The 10,444-nt window shown below is 41.9% G+C and overlaps 1 protein-coding gene across 1 annotated transcript; it reads right to left on the bottom strand.

The window, feature by feature from the left end:
* Positions 1–3,347: 3,347 nt before the first annotated feature.
* On the bottom strand, positions 3,348–9,499 carry fam131aa (family with sequence similarity 131 member Aa). The gene is made up of 5 exons (XM_028594281.1): positions 9,281–9,499; positions 6,495–6,606; positions 6,218–6,394; positions 4,386–4,569; positions 3,348–4,260 (listed from the first exon to the last, which is right to left on the bottom strand). Exons 2-5 carry the CDS (start codon positions 6,583–6,585, stop codon positions 3,771–3,773), a joined length of 942 nt encoding a protein of 313 aa, XP_028450082.1. The 5' UTR covers positions 6,586–6,606; positions 9,281–9,499; the 3' UTR covers positions 3,348–3,770.
* Positions 9,500–10,444: the final 945 nt, after the last annotated feature.

The following is a 10,444-nucleotide window of genomic DNA, read 5'->3' as shown; positions in this document are numbered from 1 at the left end:
TTCATGCGGGCCTGTACATGTTTCTTCTTGAGCAGGGGGACCTTGCGTGCGCTGCAGGATTTCAATCCATGACGGCGTAGTGTGTTACCAACCGTTTCTTTTGTAACTGTGGTCCCAGCTGCCTTCAGTTGATTCATCAGTTCCCCCCTTGTGGTTTTGGGATGATTCCTCACCGTTCGCATGATCAGGGACACCCCACGAGGCAAGATCTTGTGTGGAGGCCCAGACCGAGGGATGTTGGCGGTGGTGTGGTGCTTCTTCCATTTCCTGATAACTGCACCAACAGTTGATCTTTTCTCTCCAAGTTGCTTTCCGATTCTCTTGTAGCCCATCCCAGCCTTGTGCAGATCAACAATCTTGTCCCTGATGTCCGTAGAAAGCTCTTTGGTCTTGCCCATGGTGGTGATGTTGGATGCTGGTTGTTTGGGTGTTGACAGGTGTCTTTTATACAGGTAACGAGGTGAGGCAGGTGTATTTGATGTAGATAATTGGTTCGGATTGGGGCTGTGTCTTAAAGAAAGACTAACTGGCTTGTAGGAGCCAGAATACTTGCTGTTTGTCCAGGGGGTCAAATACTTGTTTTTCCTCATCAGATGGTTATCAATTTTAATAAATTCATATGATGTGATTTTCTGGAATTTTCTTCGGGATTCTGTCTTTCACTGTTAGAATGTACATATGATTACAATTGTAGATTTTTGCATTCTTTTTAAGTGGGCAAACCTGCAAAATCAGCAAGGGGTCAAATACTTATTTCCCCCACTGTATGTGTAAAGAAAGTTGTAAAAAGCCTTTTGTGGCTCCAGAGGGAGCGGTGTGAGGGCTAATAAAGTCAACCTGGTTAGATCTGAAGAATACAACTTTGGAAATTAAGAAAACAAAGTGTGGTGTTAGAAAGAAGTGAGCTTCCCCAAACCTCCGCAGCTCCTCATCTCTGCCTCTAGGCTCGAGGGAACTTTAGCTGCTGCTCGAATAAGCCGCCTGAATCTTTGACCGAACTGTCGGTGGTCAAAACCTTGAGTCTACATTATCCACTAATATTGGCTCAAGGTTTTGACAAGACGGATGTGTGGAATATAAAAGACGATATCTCTGGTTATGCCGCATCAATTTTGATTCATTTTTGTATCTATCCATTGTGAGACTGATTATGTTAAAGCCGTGCAATGCTAAATCAGTGGGGTAACGAATGTTTAACGTATCTCAGTTTGAACTGCTGTTTTGGAGATTTTGATAATATCAGCAGATGGAGTTCGCCCAGCTGTCATGGAATTGTAGATGTTAAAATATCTGTTTTTACTAAACACTTTAAGGACTTCTGTTAGCTTAAAAGTTGAGTTGAGACTACAGTTTCCAAGGTCAAGAATGGCCTTGAAAACTACAGTTTCATGACAACTTAGCAAGGTCTGATTAGGTGAAATGATCGAAAGCTTGAGCACATCTAATAATGGACCTTTAGGTGAGATTATTTAAGTCATTTCCTGAAACGGCTGGGCACTAGAGGTTAAATTACTCAAGTAAATAGTGCATTTTTTTTCAGCCGTCTAGTGAGCAGAAGGATGGTGTGTATGTGGAATTTGACTCTTTTTAATAGTTTTTGTGGAGCTCCACGAAGAAGGCAATGACAAGTTTGGTCTTTTCATGGATTTTGTTCAAAATAAGAAAAGTATTGTGTGTGTGTGTGTGTGTGTGTGTGTGTGTGTGTGTGTGTGTGTGTGTGTGTGTGTGTGTGTGTGTGTGTGTGTGTGTGTGTGTGTGTGTGTGTGTGTGTGTGTGTGTGTGTGTGTGTGTGTGTGTGTGTGTTCCCAGCTTCATAGTGAGTGAGTGAAAGATCTGGACTCTTACACATAATTTGAGTCTTCATGCCAAAAGTTACATGACTTCAATTACATTGCAAGTAGAGAGGAAAAAAAAAAAAAGTGAAAATAAAAGGGGCAAATAATAAGCAAGAAAGCACAGAAGAACAAAGACAAAACATTCTAATGAGCACATGATGTTATCAATTCAAACTACTACCTATTCACTAGCACTGGACTAATACATCAGAGGGACATAATTAATGGCTAATAATAAAATATAGTGGCGTTGGTTATATGTTGGCTGATATGCAATAACTACAGTAATGCAGTAAGAGGTGGTTTAGTAGCTACAGTGTCAGTTTGTCAAGACTCCATTGTTTACAACACATACATATAACATATAATAATCAGTATTTTCTTTCATTTTACTACCAAATATTGGTGTCAATATCAGCCCCCAAAATCAACTGGGATCTGCTGTTCAAAGGCAGCTTCCAAAGGCCTATCAAGCGTATTTCAGGGCTCCAAATAATTGTGAAGCACATTGTAATTACCATGAATATCATTTTTCTGCACATGTAGCCTTGTTTGGCTTTATAGGGGCTGATTCAATAAGGGCAATGTAGACTGTCAGTCTTGTCACTTGAACTGCCTCTGCATTTTCTTCTATGTGAATTTAATTGTGTGTTTAACGTGTTTCTAGCATGATAAAGTGAACAACACTTGAGCTCCGAGGGAAAGGAAAATACTGGCTGTTGTACAGAGCACACAAACACACACACACACACACACACACACACACACACACACACACACACACACACACACACACACACGCAAATGCGGCCTGTAGATATTAACACCGTGATATGTTACACGTATCTTTATGACAGTACATTTAATCCAGCCTGGCCTCTAATACAATGTTGAGAAATGTAACTACTGTATGAAGCACAGTGATACCCACAAACTGTCATAGAGCAAAGGGTGTGTGTGAGTCCTCGTTATGACCCTCAAATGGATGTAATATTTTTAGCTTCATGCTGTCGCATTTTTGAGCCATATTTCAATCTTATGTGATATCATCGCAGCACACAACTCGGTCTCATTTTAAAAAAAATATGTAAACATTTGTGCAACGATTTATTAGCGTGGTTACATGTTTCGTTTGCATATAGAATGTTAAGTAGTGCTTGCCATATAAGATAACATATAAGGAGTTAAATGTAGAGAGAGTATAAGCTAATTTGCAGCGTATCTAGTTAAGCAATAAGTCTGTAGTATCTCCCTTTATATGGCACTGGCCTGTATATGCTTTGTACATATAAATACACTGATGAGATCTACTTACATACTATTGTACATAGGAGAATAATGCATTTAAAATCCAACAGCCATCGTTATTTTTCAGAGAACATGAAATTGTTTTTGTACATGAGTGATTGATTAAATTAAAAAAAGGTTGAGTTTATTGTGTTTTTTCCTTAAATGTTTAGTTTGTGAAAAAAAGACGACAAAATCTTTCCAAAAAAACCCAACGTATTTATATATAAGCAGGACATTCAGACATTCAGTATTAAACATAGCCCGACCCACGACACAGCATGACCCAGAAAAACAACAATACAAAATATCCATAGAAAACCAATGCAACACGTGACTCTTCACAAAAATTTACAAAACTAAGTTTAAACAACAGCTTTACATTCTGATTGAACTCTCCAATATATATATATATATATATATAATAGATAGATAGATCTATATATACTGTTTACAGCAGCGATAAACAGAGGAGCTAGATCAGTACATGAAAGGCCTAGAGGATGAGAGACAGAAGGCAGCGAGTGGAGAAGAGATGATCAGGGGAAGAAGAGGAGGTGGAGAGAGGTTTACAGTGAAAGAATAGATTATGTCATATCCAGAATCAACACGGACTCAAAGAGACATAAAGATGGACAACACATCACATCAAATACTCTTCTTCTCCTCTACTTCATCCCTCTCCTCTTCATCGAAGGACGCCACTCCAGAGGAAGCCCGGTCAGAGAAGAAGCTTCTCCGGCTGGAATGCCACGCTCGAAACTCATGAAACACGCTGCCTTCGTCCTCCTCGTCCTCCTCGTCATCCTCTCCAGGAGACTCCGAGTGAGAGGTGGAGTAGCAGGAGTCGAACCTGCTGCTCCTGGCCCGAGGCCTCCACTCAGGCTTGTTGTGGATGCAGACCTCGCTGCGCTGCTCCTGCAAAAGGGCCGGCTGCTCCACGCGACCACCCAGCCTATCTCCCTCCTCTTCCTCCTCCAGGAAGGGACTCGTGCAGTCGCTGGCTAAAGTAGGTGAATTGGTCTGGGATGAATGTGGGTCATTGTAAGACGCAGGCCTACCACAGAGCGGGCTGCCCTCGTTGCTGCTACTGTCGGGCGGTGCCTCGCCGCCATCAACCTGCTGGCATGGCACTCCGCTGATAGGATTGGACGTGGCTACGTCTGAGGGAGGAGCAAAAAGTCAGAACACCTGGAGATGGATGGAAAATTTGGGGAGGGGACGGGAAGATGATTTTGTCAGTGATGATGCATTAATGAAGACGATGAGTGATGGAAATGAACAAAATGGTAGCGACGGTGGATACCTGCGTTCTGGCTGGAGGCGGTTTGAGTCCGTCCGTTGGTGTGGGAGTCTTCATCGTTTGAGTCTTCCTCGTCGTCATCATCATCTATAGAAGCCCAGGCACGCAGCTTAGCCTCAGCGATGGCAAACTGCTCAGCCACTCCTGCAGAGACACAAGTCCAATAAATGATTGACCCCTTACAATGGAGGAAAAGTTGTGTGAGTCCTCCTGTGACCAGTTAAACCAAAGGGTGATTTGCTTTCCTTGTTTTATTCAAACTTTCAGATGTAAATAAAACAAAATGCTAACATTAAAGAAAATTCGGATCTTGATGCCTCAGATTTGTCATGTGACTCCTTAAAGAGGATACAATCACTGCATTAATGTATCTAACAGAGTAAGACTGAATCTGATTGTTCTGGTGTTTGTCAGTACATCAACATACTGTATATTAAACAAGGTAGAAGTGTTAATACAACTTGTACCTCTTTTTTGAAAGTTAATTTGTTTCCATATTGCCAGATTTTACAAAACACTTCATATGTCTTCCCATATACCAATTTAAATCAATTTTAGGAACCGATGAAAGTTTATGTCAGACTGAGTCAGACGTAGGGAGTCATAATCTGCTGATTACTATGTAATAATAGTGTTCACACACAATTTCCCAAAGCCGGAGGGTACATCTTCAAATTGCTAATTTTGTCTGACCACAGTCCAAAAAAATATATTCAGTTAAACAATGAAAAGCCAAAAATACTCACATTTGGTATCATCAAATGTTGCTTTTGCTTTTAAAGTGACCCAAACAATGAATTCATTATCTAAACAGTCAATGTTAATATTTTGTACATCTACTAATCGTTAAGTTGACTAATTGTTTCATCTCTTGTCACGAGCTTTTTGGAAATCTACAATGCAGGAAAAAGTGTCCTTATTTTGGAGCAATAATCAAAGTGTAAAAAAAGAAGATAAAGACTTTATGACGTACATGTTGTACAGTCACTGTGTACCATGCTTCTCTCTCTCTTCCTCTCTCTTGATCAAACCATGCCGATGTCGTCGGCACCAGACAGGATGAGTCACAGCAAAACAGCAGGAGCTGTTGTACCATTGGTGGGCAGTGAAGTGTTCTGGGAGAGTGTCTAAATAATAGGCCGCCATCTGCTGCCAAGACAAGCCATCACCCAAGAGACAGCGCGGTGGGCGGAGCGGACCGCTGACATACAGGACTTTTAAGGGATTAGGTGCATGACAGAAGGTGGCAGCCTGCCAGGAGATGATGCTGGAGCTAAACCAAGCTAAGGAAAAGGATGCATGTACAGAGACCAGCTAGTTCACAGTCTAAGCTGGATACAAAACATAGTCTTGGCTAAAGGTCTCAGAGATTACAGTCTACCTTATATCCACGACCTTCCACTCTGGGAAATTCCACCATATGCCTTTCATTTTGGCTGGATGTCTGTCACCTTACGCTTTCTTTGTGTTGAAATTCTCAACTCCGGTCAATTTATGAGGACTAATGGTTAACTGCTGATCTCTACAGGGTAAATTGAGACAGCTAGCTAGACTATCTGTCCAATCGGAGTTTTCTGTAGAACCACTAAAGCAACTTTTGAAGGTATACATGTTACAACAAAACCGAGGTTATTTTGCAGCGGCACCATGACGATTGCGATTGGTTTAAAGAAATGCCAATAAACCAGAGCACGTTTTTCCCCCATCCTAGAATGCTGTGTGGACTAGCCAGACCTTCCTCCGCAGCGCTGCGGAGGAAGGTCTGGCAAAGCGAGACTACAGAGATGAATACCTGCAGCAAACCGGGCCTCCTTCTCTCCTTCAGTCAGGTGGCAGTAGGAGCTAAAGTGGGCGGCTGGCTGTGGGTTCGCAGGTTTGGGCCAACCTTTCCACTCAATGAGGTGGGCGACCCGGCCCTGAGCCAGGGAGGTGGGCTTCGTTACATGGTCCTTCACTGCCTGAGAGATACCTGGACACAGAGCGAGGTACAGGTCAGAGTATGAAGTTGTAACTTTAATCACAGACATTTCATCATAGTTGAAAAACACAAAAAGTCAAAAGGCCATTACCATTTAAGGAGGACCTGGCAAGTGCTGCAAACTCATGGATGCCGACACTTTTCCTCGAGTCTGCCGGAGATTTTCCTGACTTTGGAATCATTTCACTCTCCTCGAATTTCACCTGCGAGACAAATTTGATTTAAGCAAAACTCCTCGTTTTGCACCAATGCACAAAAGCTCTGTTGTGCGTCACATCCAGCAGTAGTCCACTGTTTCAGTATTCAAAACAGTTTATGTTTACTTTTCCAATATTTAGGCAGTGAGAAACATTCTAATAGGATTTAAATAAAAAAACCTCTAATTCAAATATGAATCACAGGACAAACATACGGCTGTGGCCTCCATGCCAAAAATAAATGCTTTATCCCAAACGAAGATCTACACTGCTTTAAAAATAAAAATAAAAAAACGTTTCCTACCTCTTCCTATCTTTGTCTCTCCCTTCATTCTCTACTCCTTGATCTCAGCCTCATCGTGGACATGCAGAGATGGTGTCACAGCGCAGCAAAGCAACACAACTAAAAGTCACAGCTTGGGTTTACTGGTTTAAACCACCAGGCAGACGAGCAAACAGCTATGCCCTACATTAACTGTAATGCTAAAGCCACAGTAAGCCGGTGAAACCGGTTAGAATGGTTGGGGTTAAGGGAGGTGAGGTCAGTCTCCTTGTGGACCGGGCAATCCCATGGCATTTGAGCAGCTCTGGTAAGCAGCTCCATTCAGGCCTGCTCCCTCCAAAGCTGCTGATCCCTATTAAAAGTGATATTGCTACCCAAATAACTCCATGTCCAAAACAATTACACACATGACTGCACCCAGTAGATCAGTTGGGTCAGCGAAATCTATTGGAGCAGCTTGGAATATGTCTTGTTTTTAGGGCAGGTGAGTCTTTCAACGAGCAGGAAACATGTTGCCTGAACACAACTGTGAGCATGTGCATGACTTGACACATATCCTTAAGCAGATTGGCTCCCAAAGCAGCTCAGGAAGCAGACTTTGGTTAAAGGCTTACGTGCTTTAAAGTAAAAAATGACAGTAAATGTGTGTCAGAGGCACACAGGCAGGTAGGAAGCTGGGAGGCAGTGATATGAAGCCAGAGTGGCGTTCAACACTTATCAGAGTTAAACCTGTGAGCACTGCAGACATCACTCATGCTCAACACTGATACACACTCCACATGTTCAGCCTGTGGTGTCAGCTCCCTCCTGAGACTCAGACACAGATTTCAGCACCATGGATGTCTTAAATCATGTTGACAAAATAAGACACACGCAATGGAAATCCGTTTTTACTTTGAACTATTAGAAATGGGGCTTATTTTAGGTCATGCTAATTAGCAGGCATTTGTCACCACCTATACAATGTATACCAGCAGCTCCATTCCCAACCTTTTTAGTTTGTGTCTCAGAAAAAAAAAGAAAAAAAAAACAGAAACAGCCCTCGTCACAGAGTCTTTGAGTTCTGCCAAATATAAATTTTCCCCTCCAAACGTTTGATTTGGATAATCTTAGGGGGAAGAAAAGTGTGATTTGGGGGGAATTGTTGGTTCTCTGTAAATTTTGTGGTCTAGACCTACTCTATCTGGGTCTTTGACACTATAAATATAATTGAATTGAATTCAAAGAGCAAACTTTTGAGAGAAGACAGAAGACTAATCTAATATAAAGAGATGTAGTATATTTCCCGTTTTCTATCCAATTAAGTATATTGTGACCACTCAGATTGATCTTGTGACCCAATGAAGGGGTCTCGACCCCTAGGTTGGTAACCACGTGCTGTAAACAGTTTACTTCCCTGTCATCTGGTTTAAACTTGTGATCCCTGTTCATCTCACTATGTGTTCATCTGTTGATGCAGTTATCTGTTTTAGTGCTGATAACTGGTCATTGATTCACTGGTTCCAGCTTCTCAAATGTCTGTGTTTTTTGTTTTATCCATCATTGTAAACTGAATATGTTCATGTAATAATTGACTGATGAATCAATAATGAAAATAATCATTAGTTGAATTGACTGTTCCCTTTGATATTTTTTTTCTTTTTTGAACCGGTGCACCTGCACATGATTTGGCCTCTCTGGAGCGGTTAATTTGTGTGGTGCTGCTTTTTGGAAACAAAAAACAAAAAAACTCCCACTTCAACATGCTGATTACCAGCTGACAAGTGCTGCTAAAATTCATCCTAACAACAACATGTGTAGCAGCGCTTGCGATCTAATGCCCTTGTTGCTTTAAGTCATTTTTCATGAGGTGTTTGGATTCTTTTGTCCACTCCCTGCAGAGGCAGACGGCTTGTGTGCCTCTTTGACTAAACGTGCCTAACAGGACGATCGTCTGACATCCACACAGCCAGTGATGTGACATATAGGACCAACAAGTGGGAGGGAGTTAGGCCAGTTTGACTGCAGCCAAACATCTCGTATTTGGCATGAATGGAGGGAGCTGCACTGTTCATGTGATGCTTTTCTCTCTCTCTCTGGAAATTTAGAGCAACAGGAGCGACACGCTGACGGCTAAATAACGCATACAATCGCCCCGCCATTGATGGGTGCAGGCCTCGTAGTGTGCAATTAAGAGGAAAATAACGCACGAGAGACGCGGATGCAGCAGCGGGTCTCCTGGCAACCTTTGAATTCTCCATCTGCATACCAATGGCTCCATACCTGCATCGGATAAACAGCACGGAGATGCCGAGAGCCCCCTGCCTTTTATATTATGCACCTCTACAGCTCGAAGCATGCTCGCTTATTATAATATATAATATAATGATTCCGCTGTCAACGACTCTGGCTACCTACCTGTAAGTCGGACCGCGGTGGCTCATGATAATGCGCTTAATTGTCTCCAATCCGATCAACAGATGATGGCGCGCGGTCTGTCCCCCTGCAGCGGGCTCTGCAGTGGATCATTAAAGCCACTCAGTCTGCGGAAACATCTTCCTAACTCCAGTATTAGGTCTCCAGCTCAGACGCACCATTTGTTGCTCGGTAGGCTATGTGGGTTATATCTCCCGACGGCAAGCGTCATCAACGCAAGGCGGTGTCACAGCCTCCCCCCACTCCCCTCTCTCCCCGTGCAGCCAAGATACAGTAGCCTAACCTGCAGCTTTGGCCCCGAAAAGCACTGCAGCTGCTTTTCTATAAAAATACAGGCCTAGGCGTACTTTACCGCGCACATCCGCAGTCATTTGGTAAACACACTCAACAGGACGCATGCAGGGTGGACATGCTGTTCATGTGCGAAAATGGGCTGCAGTCTGATATCAAGAAAACGCTGGAAATATCTGAAAACAATTGTGTGATTTAAAAAAAAAATGTCAGTTTGACCTTATTTGTCCAGTTATAGCTACAGCCCGCAACGAGAGACTTTGAGAATTTGAAAATACAACAAAATGCATTCAAGCCACGGCTCGATTACCAACAAGTCCCACATTCACTACCTGTTTTTTGTTTAGTTATCGTTGACAAATATAACCCTAAAAATTAAAAATGTTCTGCTTACAACTATTGTCTTATAAAACATTGAACTAAAGTGTTACCCTTTAAGCCATAAGACAGAAATGTTTTAAAAGGTTTCGTTTACATGGAGCATATTGCTAAATGTTTCATTGAAATACCACAAACTAATTTAACATATCTAACATAACAGTGTGGATTGTATCTAGAGCACCAGGTTCATTAGTAATGCTGAAATCATGAGCTGATTAATCAATACACTATTTTAATGTTAAAGTAATTTATGAAGAGAAAAAATGCTTAACTTCTTCTGGTTCTACAGTCTGTGAGGATTTCTAGGATCATTGTATACTGTAGGCTATATGGAATATCTTGTATATATGGAATGCATCCAAGAATATTTTTTATATTTTTGTTTCGAATTAAAAATCTCTACTTCACTGCATGTAACGAATATGAATTGTTTTTATGTAAATGTTACCTGAGACCTGGGTTGCATTGAGTCGA

Source organism: Perca flavescens, chromosome 12, assembly GCF_004354835.1.
Source record: "Perca flavescens isolate YP-PL-M2 chromosome 12, PFLA_1.0, whole genome shotgun sequence".
Taxonomy (NCBI): domain Eukaryota; kingdom Metazoa; phylum Chordata; class Actinopteri; order Perciformes; family Percidae; genus Perca; species Perca flavescens.
This window is presented reverse-complemented; position numbering and strand designations above follow the sequence as displayed.

Excerpts from the sequence above, each read along its gene's own strand:
- fam131aa (XM_028594281.1), bottom strand. The coding sequence starts at position 6,585 with ATGATTCCAAAGTCAGGAAAATCTCCGGCAGACTCGAGGAAAAGTGTC. Across the intron at positions 4,570-6,217 it reads GGAGGCCCGGTTTGCTGCAG|GAGTGGCTGAGCAGTTTGCC; the intron begins GTATTCATCTCT and ends GTGTCTCTGCAG. Across the intron at positions 4,261-4,385 it reads GTTCATTTCCATCACTCATC|CGGAGTGCCATGCCAGCAGG; the intron begins GTCTTCATTAAT and ends CAATCCTATCAG.